At 35.7% G+C, this 19,510-nt stretch overlaps 1 protein-coding gene, 2 non-coding genes and 1 pseudogene across 9 annotated transcripts in view; 2 read left to right on the forward strand and 2 right to left on the reverse strand.

Moving 5' to 3' along the window:
- Wdr47 (WD repeat domain 47) overlaps positions 1-19,510 on the reverse strand; it is a 71,834-nt gene that overhangs the window by 22,649 nt on the left and 29,675 nt on the right. For 4 of the 7 annotated variants that reach the window (XM_087213216.1, XM_087213213.1, XM_087213214.1 and 1 more), the window contains 3 exons: positions 17,927-18,053; positions 10,518-10,696; positions 2,424-2,681 (listed from right to left, as the gene is read on the reverse strand). In XM_087213216.1, the coding sequence (XP_087069342.1) occupies positions 2,424-2,681; positions 10,518-10,696; positions 17,927-18,053 (564 nt within the window). The remainder of the gene's footprint in view (positions 1-2,423; positions 2,682-10,517; positions 10,697-17,926; positions 18,054-19,510) is intronic. The other 3 variants (XM_087213217.1, XM_087213215.1, XM_087213218.1) reach the window with 1 other exon arrangement.
- On the forward strand, positions 4,499-5,795 carry LOC106010089 (zinc finger protein 713 pseudogene; annotated as a pseudogene).
- On the forward strand, positions 16,674-16,800 carry LOC147827713 (small nucleolar RNA SNORA40). Its single transcript, XR_015452118.1, has one exon. It is a non-coding gene; the product is annotated as a small nucleolar RNA SNORA40 (small nucleolar RNA).
- On the reverse strand, positions 17,554-17,741 carry LOC147827714 (U2 spliceosomal RNA). The gene has a single exon (XR_015452148.1). It is a non-coding gene; the product is annotated as a U2 spliceosomal RNA (small nuclear RNA).

A 19,510-nucleotide genomic window follows, 5' to 3' on the forward strand; every position in this document is an offset into this window, starting at 1 on the left:
AATGAAGAAGTACTATTAGAGAAACAAATGTTCTAAAGTAAAAGTACTTTGATATTAATTATAAGGCTAATTCCTATAAACATCCAAGTGCTAAAAGCCAGTTACACATATTTTAAATGAACCACCATGAAAAAAGGTCTATGTTAACAATAGAAGAAAATGCTTTCTGGGTGAGATGGAATCTCAGTGCTGTTTTCATTTGCATCTCTCGAATGACCAGTGATGTTGAACATTTTTTCATATGTTTATTTGCTATTTCTTTGTCTGAGAAATGTCTGTTCATTTCAGATGCCCATTTTTGGATTGGGTCTTTAAATTTCAGTTGTCTGATTTTTTTTTAAGTTCTTTATATATTCCAGATAAAAGACTTTTGTCTGAGGAACAGCGGGTAAAACTTTTTTCCCACATTGTAGGTTTGTCTCTTCACACTGTTGGTGGTTTCTCTTGCTGTGCAGAAGCTTTTTAATAAGATGAGATCCCACCTGTTGATTCTTTGTGGTAGTTCATGTGCGACTGAGGTTTTGTTCATGAAATCTTCCTACGCCAATGTCTTCAAGAGTTCTACCTAACCTCTCTTCCAGCCAGTTTGGTGTTTCTGTTTTAATATTTAGATCTTTAATCCATTTCAATTTTAGTTTAGTGCATGGTGAGAGATATAGGTCTAGTTTTTGTTGTTGTTGTTGTTTTGGTCCCAAGGATCAAACTCGGGACCTTGCGCTTGCAAGCCAGGCGCCGGAACCACTGAGCTAAATTCCTGGCCCCATAGGTCTAGCTTTAATCTTTGGCAAGTTGAAACCCAGTTTTTCCAGCACCATTTATTAAAGGGGCTATCTTTCCTCCAGTGAGGGTGTTTGGCTCCTTTGTTGAAGATGAGGTGGCTGAGTGTGTCTGGAGTTGTTTCTGCATCTTCTAATCTCTTCCACCAGTCCTCAGTCTGTTTCTTTGCCAGTACCATGCTGTTTTTATCGCAGTAGCTTTGTAGCATAGTTTCAGGTTGGGGACTGTGATACCCCCTACCTTGTCTTTGCTGCCTAGAATTCCTTTTGCTATTCTAGGTCTCTTCTTGTTCCAAATGAATTTTTGGATTGTTTTCTTATCTCACCTCACTCCAGAAAGAAAGACTACTATCAAGAAATCAACCAATAACAAATGCTAGCAGGGCCGTGGGGAAAAAGAACCCCTTCTCCACTGTTGGTGGGAGTGTAGACTGATGCAACCACTGTGGAAATCAGTATAGAGATACCTCAAAAAACTAGGATTGGAGGTCCCATTTAACCCTAGTGGGTATCTTCCCAAAAGAATTAAAAGAATCATTCCACAGTGATATATGTGCACCCATGTTCATAGTGGCACAGTTTGTAATAGCTAAATCTTGGAAACAGCCCAACTGCCCATCAACTGGAGACTGGGTAAAGAAAATGTGGGGTTTTTAAAAATATAAAATAGAGTACTACTGAGCCATAGAAATAAGAAACTAGAGACATATACAGCTAAATGGATGAACATAGAGGGGATACTATTAAGTGAAATAAATAGGACACTTGTGTGTAAATACTGAATAGTTTCTCTGGTATAAGAAACTGAAAGTGTGAATAAGGATCAGAATGTATAATAGATAATGTGAAATAGGAAGAAAAGGTGCAAAAGGGAAGGGGAAGTGAGAAGAATAGAGGAAAGGAAAGAAGGGAAAGGAATAAATATGAGAAAAATTAAAAATAGAAACAAAGTCTTTGTAAATAGAGAGGAGTGGAGGGGTTGAAGGGAGGGCAGGGGAATGGAGAAAAAAATAAGAGCCAAGATATTTTATGTAAAGGTACAAATTCCTAATAATGAATGTCAGCATATTGTATACCTAAAATGTACCAATAAAAAATTAATGAACTAAAATTTTAAAAAAAGAAAATGCTCCTTAACCTTTTCCATTGCATAAATTAACACTTGTTTATTAATGACAATAAGATAAAAATTTTCTGGCAGTGAAAACATGCAAAGTCTTCAATTGCTAGCATTGTCAGAGCTGCCAAAATTGTTTTCCTGCAATCATTCTACTACGTTATAAAACATCTTCCTGTGCACTGAAAGTCTGAGAGTTTTAAGATTGTTGAAAGATGCCGGCCGCAAGAAAAAAAGAAAATCAAGAAAAAGATACACTCTAAAACTTCACGATGTCTGAGTAAGATTGCTTATAAAATTGCTTAAAGAATTGCTTTGGTGGTGGTAAGGAAGCAAAAAGAAAAACAAAAGGAAAATATGACTATAAACAGACTCAGAAGTTGGTAGAATGTAGATACATGAAGGCAGTTAAAAAAAACTTTTGGAGGTAGTGAGCTCTAAATACTTTTCTTTTTAAGGCCCCAAAGAGAAGCTCAATTTTATTTAGTAAGAAGTTAGTATTTCCAGGTTTTACAAAGTTGAGCACTTACATTTGGTTTCCAGAAGGTGACTCCTCAAGCAAAGGGATGTGATTTGTTGATCCAGGGTTTTGAGGAGTACTTGTGAGAATATTTGAGGCATCACGCGTTAACCTCTGACTGGTGTCTTGGGGTGGTGTAGCAAAACTAGTCATAGAAGAACTATTAGATCCATTGCCTTTGCTCCCATTACACTGCTGGTTGAGCACTGATACCTCATTACCAAGACTATCCATTCCAATATTTAATTCACCAAGTTTTTGAATGGACCTATAAAATTAAAGAATGCAAGTAATTTAAAACAAAAAATTACATTCTTAATATACTGAATATAAAACTTTGAAAAAATAAATGCATATATAACATAATCTATGATAATTTTGTGTTAAAATGACCATTCTCGATTTAAAATATAACCAAGATATTAAAAGGTCCAAAATTTCCCATAGTGCTACACAGTATAGGAGATAAGTATAATAGCTTTTTAAAAGCATTTTTTTATCATAAAAACAGAAAAAAAAATTATTCCCCAATATAACTTCAATTTAATTTTCAATTTAAAACTTTAATTTAGGATTAGGGGTATAGCTCAGTGGTACACCATATGCTTAGCATGTATGAAACCCTGGTTTTGAAAACAAAAAAATCTGCATTTCCAAATACAGTCAAATAATATTACCACAATAAAAATTTTTACCAACAAAACAAGCTATTTCATTCCATCTATCTGTAGTAACATGTCAACTAGGAAATGGATGACTATAGCAGGTCATAACGGAACAAAAGTCATGCAGCATCCCTATAATTCACTTATGCATTTTCATTCACTCACTCCTTCATTCTGTAACTATGATTTCCCAGGCTTCGATCTAGACACTAGGGAGACAAAACCGGCATGAAAACAAAAAGACTAAGGGTTTTCTCCCCTAATTGCTCCATCAGTTTGGCCTGGACCCTTATTTTGGGCTTGGGGTTATAAAAAGCATAAAAAGGAGGCTGCCAGCCTTCCTTAAGATTTAAACCTAAAAGCTAGGCATGGTGGACCATTTCTGTAATACCAGCACTAGGGAGGCTAAAGCAGAAGGATGTGAGTTTGAGGCCAGCATGAACATGGTAAGACCCTATTTCAAACAAAACAGAAGATTTAAACCTAAAACTAACCCAGTATAACTTCCTGGAGCCTAGAGTCAATATGAGGACCAAAACAAGAGACGTGATTATTAAAATGTATTGTGGTTCACTGTATTTCTAATTTTTTTACATTAAATAGTGTGTGTTTATATTGTAAGGTTTTTAAAAGACTCTAAAAAGCATTCAATATTATTTTAAAAACTGGCCTTTGCTAAATGCCTATCAGTTACAAATTTTAATTGGATGACATTTCTCAAATTGTGCTCTATGAACATTAATCCTGTAAAATGTTCCCCACGAGGGCTGGGAATTTAGATCAGTGGTTTCGCTGCCTGCTGCACAAGTGCAAGGACCCGAGTTCGATCCCTAGTACCAAAAAAAAAAAATGTTCCCCACAAAAAGGGGCCTGAAGTCAAATAAATTTGAGAGGCAGCGTCAGCGCCATTGTGGGAGACAGTGGCCTGTCCTGGGTCAGCGGACATGGAGGCGTGTCGACCTCGTGAAAAACAGAAAGCTTGAAAAACTTACAGATTAGAGGACACTAAGGAGAGCTAACTTAATGTAGGATTCTAGATCGCAGAAAGAACGAAGTGAAGAAGCAGGTGAAATACTCCTTAGGTCGCTGAGTGACTAAGACTTTGGAATTTCTTCTGCCAACTCTGGTGAATCTCATTACAGGTATTCAACCTAAAATTGTATCTCATGAGATCCCCGACAGGAGACAAATTTGAGTCTCAGAGAAAAAAGTCTCTATATAAATGACTGGGGGCAGGAGCCACATTCAGACTGGAAAACCAGCTCTCAAGGACCAACCGCGACGCTGAGGCTGCCAGTGCAGCTGCGCCTCCAACTGAGCTGCTGTGCTGGAGGAGAACAAAGCATTGGTGACACTGCCATACAGGAACTGCAGAGGTGTAGCAGTTCTGCTGGGGCCTGAACGCAGGTACCCAAAGGAAGGGAACATGAAGGAGAGAGAAATGGATGATGGATCACACAGAGTCAGGTCTCAGGAATCCCTGACATTCCAGGATGTGGCTGTGGACTTCACCAAGGAGGAGTGGGAACAGCTGTACCCTGCTCAGAAGAACCTCTATGGAGACCTGATGCTGGAGAACTACAGGAATCTGGTTGCTCTGGGGCATCAGGTTTATAAGCCAGCAATGATCACTCAGCTGGAGCAGGAAGAGGTGTGGATGAGAGGAGGAGGCTACCCTGTGGGAGCTCACCTAGATGAGGATAATGGACCTAAAATTTAAAAATCAACTCTAAACCAGAATACTTCTGATAAAAATCAAACCTGTGACATCATTATGGAAAGACTAACAGAAGACAGTTTCTGGTATTCCATCTTAGGAGGACTCTGGGATTTTGATTATCAGTTTGAATTTAACCAAGAAAACCAGCAGAGACATTTGGGACAAGTATCTTTCATCCATCAAAAGATTACACAAGAAAGAAGCATTAAAGGTAACAAATTTGAAGAGAACTATAAAATGAACTCAAACCTTATTATACATCAGGGGGTTCCTTCAATTAAAATACCCCTTAATTATGACACACCGGGAAATAGCATCAAACATAATTCAGACTTGATTTATTACCAGGGAAACTATGTAAGAGAAAATCCTTATGAATATAATGAACGTGGGAAAATCTTCAATCAGTGTGTTCTCACTAATCATATTCATACTGGAGAAAATCCCAGTGAATGTGGAAAGGGTTTCAGCCACAATTTGTCTCATACCCAACCTCAGACAGTGCTCACAGGAGAGAAACCCTGTAAGTGTGATGAATGTGGGAAAAGACTCAGCCAGAGAATACATCTTATTCAACATCAGAGAATTCACACAGGAAAAACCTTTTATATGCAATGAATGTGGGAAAGCCTTCCGTCAACATTCTTCCTTCACTCAGCATCTGAGAATCCATACTGGAGAGAAGCCCTATAAATGTAATCAATGTGGGAAAGCCTTTAGCCGCATCTCATCTCTTACAGAACATCACAGACTTCATACTGGAGAGAAACCTTACGATTATAGTTTTTGTGGGAAAGCCTGCAGCCAGAGGACACATCTTAATCAACATGAAAGAACACATACAGGAGAGAAACCCTACAAATGTAATGCATGTAGGAAAGCCTTTAGTCAGAGTGCACACCTTAATCAACATTTGAAAATCCATGCCCATGAGAAATTATGTGACTATAAATGTGACAAAACTTTAAGCCACAGGCCTTCTCTTGGCAACATATAAGTTGTGGCAGGGTAAACTGTGAATTTATAAATGTGCACAATTTTTATCAGATCTTTCTATTCAATATCAAATTATTCATTTTAGAGAGAAAGTTTATAAATAAACTTATAATGCACAGAAACCAAACATATACTTTAAACTAGTAACATTATATTCCCAGTAGGGGCTGTAACTAGTGAAAATTATTTTATAAACAAAAATATATTGAGCCAGGGTCCAAATCTGATATGAAACTTTTGAAATAAACAGAATTTCCATAGCAATAACTATTATTATTCACATGTGAGTTTTATGCTATGAAGCTTTGAAATTATATGAACATTAAAGCAGTGTTGTAGTATTATCAGTTACATAAACAAAATAAACATAAAAGAGCAATAAAAAATAAATAAATAAATTTGGGAAATACTGAATTAAGCATAAAATGTCCTTAAAATGCTAGCACATCATTTTGACTTATTAAAGTTGGGTATGATGAGAAAGGGCAGAATATGTCTATATTAAATACCAAATCAATGACATGTTATAATAATATTAATAAAAACAAAAAATATAAAGTAACAGTACAGTAGTGTTAATAAAAATTCTATCAACTGCCCAGTGCAGCATGTATCTGTAGTCCTAGCTACTTGGGATGCTGAGGAAGGAAGATCATCTGAGCATAGGAATCTGAGGGCAGCTTGGACAACACAATGAGCCTCTATCTCAAAAGAAATGACTATGACAGTATAGTATTCTATTGTGTGTGGGGGGGAGATGAAATGAAAATAGTGAAAGAAAACCCTTACATGTAATCATTGATTTGGGGGGGGGGTACTGGGGATTGAACTCAGGACCTTGCACTTGTGAGGCAGGTGGTGGAACCACTGAGCTAAATCCCCAGCCCAATAGTTGATTTTTTAATAAGATCTATCACATAACACACTTGTCTTCCTCTTATGTCTCTTGGAAAGAAGCAGCAAAATTTAAATCTGCAAGCAATGATCTGCTGCAAGAATATGATATGGAAGAACAAAATATTAAGGGGAAAAGTACATTTTAATTTATAGATTCTATCTCAATTCTCTTTGTCCTTAGCACTAGTCAGGTACCTTAAACTCCTGGTACATACTCAGATACATAAAACTAAGAGTCTAGGAGAAAAAAAGAATTGAATAAAATTATTATATTAGGGGTTGGGAATGTAGCTTAGTGGCAGAGTGCTTGACTATCATGTCGGGTTCAATCTCCAACACCACAAAACAAAAACAAAAACCCAAAATTACATAAAAGGGTCAGAAAACAAATTTTTTAAAAGGTTAAGAGAATGACAGAATTTATGTGAAACAAATTTGCAAAAACTTATATACATTCACATTTATAGACTTGGATATCTTATGGGTTTTTATAGCATACTTTCAACATAATTTTATTTATTTATTTATTTATTTTTTTGGTACCAGGGATTGAACTAGGGACCTTGTGCTTACAAGGCAGGTGGCAGAACCACTGAGCTAAATCTCCAGGCCTCAACATAATTTTATTTTTATTTTTATTTTTTTGTTTTGTTTGGTTTGGTTTGGTACCAGGGATTGAACTTAAGACCTTGCACTTGTGACGCAGGTGTGGTGCCACTGAGCTAAATCCGGGCCCTCACCTCAACATAATTTTAAACTGATCACTAAAGAAATTGAAAACATGCTGGGAGTGGTAGTGCACACCCACCAACCCACCTACTTAGGAGGCTGAGGCGGGAAGGTGACAAGTTTGATGCCAGTTTGGGTAAATCAGTAAGAAATGGTCTCAAAAGAAAACAAAATATGTGGCTCGGTGGCAAGCATGAAGTCCTGGGTTCAAGCTCCAGTACAGAGAGTGAGACAGAGACAGAGAGAGAGAGGAGGAAAGGGAAAGAAGAAAGGAAGAGAGGGGAAGGGAGGAGGGAGGGAAGAAGGAAGGAAGCAAGCTACCTTGCTTTAAACTGAACCTAAATTATTTAAGTATTTGTGATTATCTTTAAAGAAAGGATAAACCTTGAATAACAGTCTGACTTATTTTGAGGAAGCAAATCTCCACTATCACTGGAGTCACCAAACCTTGCCCCCTCATTTTCTAATTTATCACTAGGTAACTTCTTTCACTGAAACAAACAAACAAAAAAACTGACTGGAAAGTCAAACTGTACCTCAGAATTTTATGAATGTGAAGAAGACAGCCAAAAAATGAAAAGTGGCAATTCATCAGAGGAGGATAATTCTGACAAGCTACTGACTTGGTAATAAAATGGTCTCTAAATGAATATTTAGAGGCAGGCTTACACTCTTTTTTTTTTCTTTTTTTCCTTCTCTACAGTCCGGTGGATTAACCCCAGGGTATCACACTGAATTATATCCCCCTTTCTATTTTGAGACAGGGTCTTGCTATGTTGCCCAGGCCAGCCTTAAACTTGTAATCTTCCTACCTCCACCTTTCTAGTAGCTACAATTTCAAGTGTGTGCCACCATGCTTAGCCTACTTAGACTCGTGAGATCATCACTATAAACACTCACTAGGTGAAGGTTTGAAGATAGGATCAATTTTAGGAACACTGACTTGAACAACAGTGTCAAGCAGATTACATCTAATATACTGATCCAACTGAAGAACTGAGAGTCACCACTGCAAATGCCTAATCATAATCATGGAACCAAGACTTATACCATATTTGCTATGTGCTAGGTCTTCAAATACCCTTAGAACAGAAACTGTTCTAAGTACTTTTACATATATTAGCTCATTTAACCTTCCAACATGCTTTGCTCATTGAAATAAAGATATATAAATAATATACATATAGCTATTTTGGTTTATTGACTTTTAAAAACATGTATATTCCTCCTACAATAAAAAACATTATAGTTAACACTATTTGGGCCAAAATTTTAATATCTTTAATATATTAAATCCAAAAGAATCTTTAGGGGTTTTTCTTTTGCTGGTGTTGCTGTTATTTTTTTTTTTTTAGGATAAGGTCTCACTGTGTTGCCCAGGCTGGCCTTGACTCCTGGGCTCAAGTGATCCTCCAGCCTCAGTCTCCCAAGTAGTTAGGGACACACTACTATGCTTGGCTGAATCTGTAGATTTAAGCACTCTTAATAATTATAAAAATAGCAACGACCAATATAGTGTTTACAGTGGCCCAGATACCATTCTAAGCATTTTACATAGATTAACTCATTTAATCCTTATGGCAACCTTGTGAAGTACATGAGGAAACAAAAAGAAACTAAGTTCAACATCACTGGTCATTCAAGAAACGCAGATGAAAACAACACTGAGATTCTACCTCACCCCAGAAAGAATAGTTGCTACCATGAAATCAACCAATAACAAATGCTGGTAGGGGTGTGGGAAGAGAGGAACCCTTCTCCATTGTTGGTGGGAGTGCAGACTGGTGCAACCACTGTGGAAATCAGTATGGATATACCTCAAAGAACTAGGGCTAGAGGTCCCATTTGACCCAGCTATTCCCCTGCTGGGAATCTTCCCCAAAGAATTAAAAGAATCATACCACAGCGATATATGTGTACCCATGTTTATAGTGGCACAATTCATAATAGCTAAAGCTTGGAAACAGCCCAAGTGCCCATCAACTGGAGACTGGATAAAGAAATGTGGTTTTTTTAATAAAATGGAGTACTACTCAGCCATAAAGAACAAGAAACTAGAGACATTTATAGCTAAATGGATGCATAGTGAGGCCATATTCTTAAGCGAAATAAATAGGACACATCTGTAAATACCGAATAGTTTCTCTATTGTGAGAAACTGAAAGTGTAAATAAGGATTAAAACGAATAATTGATAATTTGAAATAGGAAGAAAAGGTCCAAAGGGGTAGGGAAAGTGGAAGGGGAAGGAAAAAGGAAAGAAGGGAAAGGAAAAATTATGAGAAAAGAAAAAAATGGAAACAAAGTCTATGTAAATAGGGAAGGGTGGAGGGGGTGAAGGGAGGGCAGAGGAATGGGGAAAAAATAAGAACCAAGATACATCATGTACAGGTACAAGCACCCAATGATAACTGTAAATGTATTGTATACCTAAAATGTACCAATAAAAGAATTAAAGCAAAAAAAAAAAAAAAAAAGAGGCCAGGGATGACAGAGCTCCAGAGATGTTACATAGCACTAGAGTTCTAAGCAACATCAAAGAGTTTCTTTAATGATAAACTGGTGGTTTAATTATAAACTGATGATTGAATTAAAATATACTGAATCCACAGTAAATGTTCACAATTGAAAACCCTTATTACTCATTTTTGTGTATTATTTATATTAGTATGTACAGTCAGATTCAGATTAATAAAATTATTTTTTCAAAAAAAAAGAAACTAAGTAGCTTCCCCTGGGTCAGTAGCGGTGAACCTATGGCATATGTGTTGTAGCAGGCTGTGTGTCATCACTGAAAGCTCTAAAAGGTTTGACATCACTGCCTTCCGTCCTCAGATGGGTCAGAACTGGATCCACTTGGCAGTTGGGTTCCAGCCTATGGAAAGAACTACTACTCTTTTGTTTTACTTGCTGAGGGAGGAAGGAAAAAACTAGATAAACACTCAGTATTTGGTCACAAGAAAACATGTAAATTCCATATTACACTTTCAAATGACAAGGGAATTACAGTTATTAAATTCTTTAAATTACAGTTATTAAATTCTTTAAATAGCTTCAAAATAATTCCCTTCATTTAAAAAAGCAACTAGAAGACCAACCTGTTAAGGAATTGCTCAGTAAGATTCTGCTGCTGATCAGGGCCATCTTCCTGATTCACCCCACCCTCAAGCAACATCTGTTGGTATATCTGTCGCTGCTGCTCCTTCTGCTCTAAATGCTGTTGATAACGTAATCTTTGCCTATAATATTCTTGAAATTGTTCAGTGGAATCTCGAAGCTTAAAAATATTAGAAGAAAACAATATTGTTAAACTGAATATATATCTTCTCTCAGCAGTACCTTCTTATAAATACTGATAAAATATATAATTAAACAATTACAAAACAATACAAAAATGATCAAAAATGACAGTGAAAGTTTAAATTTTTTAACATTTTATTATAGTAAAAGACACACTGCCATTAATCTCCCTCACTTTGACATACTTGTCACATCATTCTTGCCACTCTCTAAAGCTGTTACAGAAGGTCTCTTTCATGAGTATCTTTAGCTGTGTTGTCATGGTTGCCTTGATGTCCTGAATCAATTCAAAATATTTAGTTTTCATGCTCATTTTGATTTGGAGGAAGAGCCAGAAGTTACATGATGCCAGATCTGGTGAATAAGGTGGATGAGGACACAGCATAACGAGCCTGCCTTTCCACTAGATGTGATACGGCAGAAGCATTCACCACATTTTTGATCACACCTCATAAAGACACACAAAAAGGGGTCTTCCAGAACTGCTTCAAAAAGTAGCAAGAAGGATGGGAAAATTGTGTCAGGAGCCAAGGGAGTTATTTTAAGGGGGATTAATGGCAATATGTCTTCTACTGTGATAAATATTTTTTATGTAAATGTACACCATATATCTCTGGATCACCCCTCTACATTGCTTCTTGAAAAATAACAAAAAAGAAAAATAACATAGGACCCATGAGTCTTAACACTGACAGAGATCAGTTAATTTATTTCATTCCACAGCAACAGACTGGCCAAAATGGATGATTGCGCTAGTGGCTGGACTAATCCAAAATAAAAATGTAAATTAAACTGGTGCTGTGGCACATGCCTGCAGTCCTAGCTATTCAGGAGGCTGAAGCAGGAAGATTACAAATTCAAGGTCAGCCTGAACAATTTAGTGAGACCTTGTCTCAAAGGACTGGAGATGTAGTTCAATGGTCTGAAGGCTTCCATAGCATGTGTGGATCCCAGTACCACCAAAAGAAAAAAAGGCAAATTAATGGTTATAAGAACAAAGAAAATGTTTGCAAAGACAAATCTTATAGTACTTACATAAAATACATATTGAGGAACTGCATTAACATTTAATGAATACAATATTATCCTTGCCAAACATGGTTAATGCAAGCATGTACATGGTCTAATAGGTTTCTATAGAAAGAAAGAAAATTTGCCAAAGAAATAGGTTTCAAATGTTCTTTCATTTAGTGAGCCTTAAATTTAGCAGTCTCAACATTTGTATGTAATTGTTCTAAAAGAACTATACAGCACTCAAACTTTCAGGACTGAGATATTTAGTGAATTCCAATACTGGCAAGGAAAGACTCCCCATGAAATCAAAGTCTAGTCATACTTCACTGGGATTATCCTGAAAAAAATCAATCATCTCTAAAATTGACCAAACACTGATAATAAGTTTAACCAAGAGTCTTATACAGCTACCTAAAGCTAAAACTTTTTGCTTCTCTGGGAAACAGAAATAATTCTTCTTGGCCAGGTGTGGTTGCATGCACCTATAATCAATTTCATACTCTGGGAAGGATAGCAAATTCTAGCCCACCCTAAGTAATTGAGTAATTTAGTAAGACCCTGTCTCAAAATAAGAAAATTTAAAAGGGTTGGATATGCAGCTGAGTGTGAAGGCTCTGGGTTCAATCCCCAGTACTGAAACCAAAATCCTTTTCTATCAGCAATAACTCAGATAAAATTATCCATATGTACCTGAATTTTGTATTATGGTAAAATGTTACATAAAAGCTGTCATTTTAACCATTTTAAGTGGCATTAACTACACTCACAATGTTGGATAAAAAGCACCATATTCAAAACTTTTTCATCATCCCAAACAGAAACTGTAACTATTAAGCAATATCTCCCCATTTTCCCCTTGCTTCAGCCCCTGGTAATCTCTAATCTAGTCTATATTATTTCTGTGAATTTGCTTCTTCTAGATATTCATATAAGTGGAATCACACAACATTGGTCCTTTTGTATCTGTTTATTTAGTGCAGCATGAAGTTTTCAAGTTTCATCCACACTCTAGCATGTATCAGAACTTCATTCCTTTTATGGTTGAATAATACCTCATTGTATGTACATACCACATTTTGTTGATGGATTTTTTGGGGGGATGAACAAATGGGTAATTTTCATCTTTGGCAACAGTGAATAATGCTGTTATGAACAAGGGTATAGAAATATCTACCAGAGTCTATGGTTTCAATTGGGGAGAGGGGTATATATCTAGGAATGGAATTACTGGGTTATATGACAATCTTATGTTTAGCTTTTGAGGGACCACAAATTTTTAATTTTATTTATTTTTGTGGTGACATGTATTGAACCTAGGGCCTTGGGCACGCTACATAAGCACTCTACCACTGAGCTACACCCTCCAGACCCTGCCACAGTGGGTACTCTAAACATTTTATATTCTAACCAGCAATGTACAAGGGTTCAAGTTCTCCAAATATTAACCAATACTTAATTTTCCATTGCTTTTTCTTAAATTTTCCATTGTTTTAATTATAGCCGCCAACTAGGTGTAAAGTTGTATCTCATTAAGGCTTTGATTTACATTTTCCTAATTATTAATGGTATTAAGCATCTTTATATGCTCACTGTCCATTTATATGTATTCTTTGAAGAAATGTATATTCAAGACCTTTGCCCATTTTCTATTTGTGTTGTCTTTTTGTTCAGTTGCAGTTCTTTCTGTATTCTGGACAATAAAGCTTATCAGATATAGTTTGTAAATATTTTTCTCTTTCTGTAGGTTGTATTTTCACTTCCTTAGTAACATACTTTTTTGCACAAAAAGGTTTTAATTTTAATGAAGTCTAATTTATTTACTTTTATTGTTCATACTTTTGGTGTAAGATTTAAGAATGCATTATAAAATACAAGGTAGTAAAGATTTATACCTATTTCCTCTTCTTAGAATTTTATGATTTTAGCTCTTGTAGGTTATTGATACAAATTTGAGTTAATTTTTTTATATGGTATGAGACAGAGATCCAACTTCATTCTTTTACCTATGGAAATCCTCCCAGCACTAACTGTTAAAGAGACTATTGTTTCCCTACTGAATGGAGTTTTCATTCTTGCTAAAAATCAACTGGCCATAAAAGTATGAGATTATTTTTGGACTCTCAATTTTATTCTATTGGTCAATATATCTATCCTTGTGCAAGTATCACGCTTTTGATTACCATAGCTTTGTAGTATGTTTTGAAATCATGAAGTAAGTCCTACAAGTCTGTTCTTTTTCAAGATTGTTCTGGCTATTTGGGGACCCTCACAAGTCTACATGCACTTGAGCATTCATTTTTCAATTACTGCAGAAGATACTGTGGAAGTTTTTATAGGTATTGCATTGTTTCTAGAAATCACATTGGGTGATAATGTTAAGTATTCCTATCCATGAACACAAGATGTATTTCTATTTATTTAGGTCTTCTTAAATTTCTTTCAGCAATGTTTTATAGTTTTCAGGGTACAGATCTTTCTTCTCTTTGACATTCCCAAGAGTTTTATCCTTTCATATGCAATTATAAATGAAATTAATTTGCTTTTCAAATTGTTCATAGCTAGTATACAGAAACACAAGCGATTTTTTTTTGTGTTGATCTTCTACTCTGCAATCTGTTGAATTTATCAGTCCTAGTAGCTTTCTTGTGAATTCTATTTAGGACTTTCTATATATAGGATCATGTCATCTGTGAATAGAGCTAGTTTTATCTCTTTTCAAATTTGTATGTCATTTATTTCCTTTTATTGTCCAATTGCTGTGGCTAGAACTTCTAGTAAATGTTCAACAGCAGTGGTGAAAGGCAGTGTTACTGTTTTTGCTCCTGATCTTAAAGGAATGTCCTCACTCAGTCTTGCCCCACCAAGTCAGCTACGGGTATTTCATTAAGGCCTTTTACCTTTTTTTTGGAGAAAGGGTTTCACTATGTAGGTCCAGGCTGGTCTCAAAGTTGCTATGTAAGGGCCGGGGATTTGGCTCAGTGGTTCCGCCACCTGCCTCGCAAGCTCAAGGACCCCCCGGTACCAAAAAAAAAAAAAAAAGTTGCTATGTAGGCGGGCTGACCTCAAACTCAAAATCCACCCGCCTCACCCTACCAAATGCTGAGATTACAGGTGTGTAGCACCATGGACGGCACCACTTACTATACTAAAGAAGTTCTCTTTTATTCCTAGTTTTCTGAAAAATTTTGTCAAGATAATCATGTGGATTTTTCTTCCTCCCTTCATGCTATTAGTGTGATATATCACACTGACTTTCTTTGTTGAACCACTTGGTCACACTGTATAATTCTTTTAATATGCTGCTGAATTTGTTTTGAAAGTATTTTTTAAGGATTCCTTTTCTTTATATTCATAAAGGATATTAGTCTGTAGTTTTCTTGTGATGTCTTTATCTGGTTTTCAGATCAAGGTAATGGTGACTTCATAGACTGTGTTAAGAAGTATTCCCACCTCTTTTTTTTTTTTTAAATGGTTTTACTATGTAGTCCAGGCTGGTCTGGAATTAAGCAGTTCAGGTTGGCCTTGAACTCACAATCCTCCTGCTTCAGTCCTTCTGAGTGCTGGACTATAGACATGCTCTACTACCCATTGCTCTTCCACTTCTATTTTCTGGAAGAGTTTGAGAAGGACTGGTTTTAAGTCTTCTTTTTTGCAGTGCTGGGGATCAAACTAAGTAAGCCTTATATATGCTAGGTAAGAATTCTGCCACTGAACTATAGCCGCAGCTCCACCCTTTTTTTCTAGTTCAAGTCATAACGTTAGATTACTGATCTAATGGTTTCATTCTTTTTTTACAGCACAAGCTTTATAAGAAATTGGAAAACACATTTTTCCACATGGTACTCAGTTTAGCAGAAAATTCTAAGGCTCCTGCTCATAATCTGCAGAGGATACTTCAGACATTCTCCAGGGCTCTGGTTACATTAACAACACATAAATTGTTCAAAGGGACATTATTCTCTTGACTGAATGCATAACAACTAGAATAGGAAGGCCCAGGTTTGCCTTCTTGAACTTCCACCATAGCCCTGATGCTCTGGCTGCTAGGTAAGCACTGGCATAAGTGGACATAAATCTCACACCAGCTCAGCTTTGTCTCACCAGCTGGATTTTCCATGGAGGCCACCATTTTCACTAGTCAAATACTATTTTTTTTTTTTTTTGGTACCGGGGATTGAACTCGGGTCCTTGTGCTTGAGCAACTATTTTCTGATTATTTGTTTTTGCAATACCTGAGGGCCTTGTGCATGCTATACAAGCACTCTATCACCAAACTATATCCAGCTCTTCTGCATTTACATCTACAAATTTTCTCCAAGCACTGCCTTTGCTGAATCCTATAAATTTTGATATGCTATATTCTCATTTTTGGTCTGTTTTCCAATTTCCCATGTGATCTCTTCAACTCATTAGTTAAAAGTTAGTCGTATCTATTCACAGATGACATTATCCTGTATATAGAAAATACACAAATTTGTGAATTTCCAGTTTTCCTTCTGTTAATTTCTAGCTTCATTTCATTGTGGTCAGAGATGCTTCATTAATTTCAATCTCTTAAAAATGTACTGAGACTTGTTTTGTGCCCTAATAGATGGCCTATCTTAAATAACATTCTACATCCACTGGAGAAAGATGTGTGTTCCTGTTGTTGAGTGGAATGTCTAGTTCATTTATAGCACTGTTCAAGTCCTCTATACCTTCATTTATTTCCAACTTAAATTTCTTATCCATTACTGTAAGTGGGGTATTGCAGTCCCCAACTCTTACTTCAGAGATGTCTATTTCTCTCCTCAATTCTGTCAATGTTTGCATCATATTCTGGGACTCTACTGTTTGATACATATCTATATGTAACTTTAGTAATAATTTTCCTAATTTGTTTTAGATTTAGTTGAAAATAAAATTATTCAAATTATTAAAACATTTATCAATCTCTTCTAAGTAGTACTTGTGTTTTTGTCTAACTTGTGAACTAAGACTCACAGAGAATCACAAAAAATAAATGCTCTTTTGCAAGCCAGAACTCACTGTTCACCATGAGTCTTGATACATGTAAGAAGGAATACAATTGCACAGTGGTGCACGCTTGTAATCCTGGCACTGCTAAGGCTGAGGCAAAAGGAATACAGGTTTGAGGTGAGCCTAGACTACATAATGAGATCCTGCCAAAAAAAATGCTGATACCCAATACAGTCTAAAGTGATGGGAGGTGTAATAACCATTAAGATTGGTTCCAAGACTAAAGAGTTAATAGTTAGAAAGCACAGGACATGAGCAATATCTCAGCTGTTGATTCAGTATTCCAATTTTCATGCCATGACACATAAATAAAACTTTTTTTTTCTCTCTTCTTTAAAGGCTTTTGTATTGCGAACATGAGGTCTGGACTGAAGATATATCTTACTACGAGTGTTGAGATCATATTTCTTTAAATGTAAGTAGTATATTATCAGGTTAAAATTGCCACAGGTTTAAAAAAGAGAAAAAAAACCTCTTCTAAGCGGAAGACTTCACATCCTACTTTATAATACAATTTCCTTTCACAATACAATTTCCTTTCAAAAACACCAAAATGGTAACAACAATTTGGATCCCTAAATTTAGATAAAAATATAATTCAATATTATAAATATCTAATTTTTGTTCATTAAATGTAGTAAGTAAAATATAAGAGTATATGCATTTAAAATGCAATTTAGCCACATTTAATGAAAATTCAATTATTTGAGTTTTAAAGTATGTAAAATTAATGTCAACTGTGGTATTTTACATTTTTAATAAATTCATTTGTTAAAGTTGTTACAAAGGGCCGGGGATTTAGCTCAGTGGTTCTGCTGCCTGCTGCACAGGCAGAAGGACCCGAGTTTGATCCCTGGTACCAAAAGAAAAAAAAAAAAGTTACAAAATACACAATGACAACTAAATACACCATATATTCTTTGGGTAGAAAAGAGAACATAAACTAATAATTATTACACTTGATCTTAGCCAAAAGGCTGAGAAGCAATAATAAACTAATAATTATTAAGTCTAGATATTCTCTTACTCCCCAAAATCACAAAATTATTTTAAAATTCTATATACCAAACACTATTTATTCCATGAGCCAAATTAAAACTCTCCTCCTTCAAAAAAATACTGTCACTTCTTACAAAGAAAATAACTCTAAAATATAACACATGGTAAATAGTACCTCATTTTTTTCTTGCTTAGCTGATCCTGGGTTCTGTGCTCCATTTGCAGGCTCTTTTTCTGAAACTGTGCTCTGGCCCAAGATTTCACTGCTAACAGGCCGCTGTGCCTCGACTGGTGTATCACTTCTTCCAGAAAAGTACAACAAAGCAGAGATGGGATTAAAGAAAAAGGTATTTTAGTTAAGAGAAATTTTAATTCTAAAACAATAAATATTTAACCTAAGTGTTTATCAACTGTTTAACATAGATTTTAAAATTTTCCTTTCTTTCCTTACCTACAAAAAAGGTTTGTTTCTGTTTTGAGACCAGATCCCATTATGTAAGCTAGGATGGCCTTGAACTCATACATAGCTCAGGCTGCCCTCAAACTTGTGATCCTACTGCCTCAGTCCCCTGAATGCAGGGATTATAGGCATGTGCCACAGTCAAAAAACTGGTTTTAAAAGTGGTATATCCTTCAGCACAGTTTGTAATAGCTAAATCTCGGAAACAGCCCAAAACCCCATCAACTGTTGAGTGGATAAAGATGTGGGTTTTTTTTTTTTATAAAATGGAGTACTACTCAGCCATAAAGAAAGATAAACTTGAGACATTTATAGCTAAATGGATGCACCTTGAGGCCATACTCATAAGTGAAATAAATAAGACACACGTGTAAATACTGAATCATTTCTCTGGTGTGAGAAACTGACAGTGCAAATGAGGACTAAAATGTATAATAGATAATGCGAAATAGGAAGAAAATGTTTAAAGGGAAAGGGGTACTAGGGAGGGGGCAGAGGAAAGAAAAGAGGGAAAGAAAAAAATTGAAAGAAGAAAAAAATGGAAACAAAGCTTATGTATATGGGGGGTAGAGGGGTTCAAAGGGCAGGGGAATGGGAAAAATAAGAATCTAGATATATCATGTACAGGTACAAATTCCCAATGATGATTGTGATCATAAGTCATACCTAAATGAACCAATAAACTCAATAAAAAAATTTTTTAAAAAGTGGTATGTCCTTGTAAGGAATTTTTTATTTTTTTAGTATTGCCCAGTCTAGTCTAGAACTTGAGATCTTTATGCTTGAGCCTCCCAAGACTGAGATTACAGGTACATGCCAACGTACCCAGCTGGAATATGCTTTTAATGGAAGAGCTCAGGGTTATTATTCAAGGAAAACCAGGATCTCCAGTCTAAAATCAGTTATGTGGTCTAGGGAAAGCCACATTCTCTGTGACTTCATCTATAAACTTCATCTATAAACTGGATAGGCTAGACAATCTAATGCCTATATTCTCTTCATGAAATATAAACCTGTGATTTTCTTATCCAAATATTTACTTCTAATATGGTTCTACGTAATTTTAAAATTTTTAGACTATTAAAAGGCTTTTTAGTCTATGTGTACTTAACATAAAAGCAAAACATATATTTTTCCAGTATTTTTTAATGTATAAATTATTTTAAAGACATAAGCTTGAGATCTTATGTCAGGTTGTTCATAATATTCTTCTAAAACATTAATAATTTCTACCTTTCATACTCTGTTTCATACTCTGTTTTCTGTTTTGTTTTTAAAACTAACTTCATCTGAAGATGT

Source organism: Heterocephalus glaber, unplaced genomic scaffold (genome assembly GCF_053883595.1).
Source record: "Heterocephalus glaber isolate CG9 unplaced genomic scaffold, H.glaber_assembly_v1.0 deba00001442, whole genome shotgun sequence".
Classification (NCBI taxonomy): Eukaryota; Metazoa; Chordata; class Mammalia; order Rodentia; family Bathyergidae; genus Heterocephalus; species Heterocephalus glaber.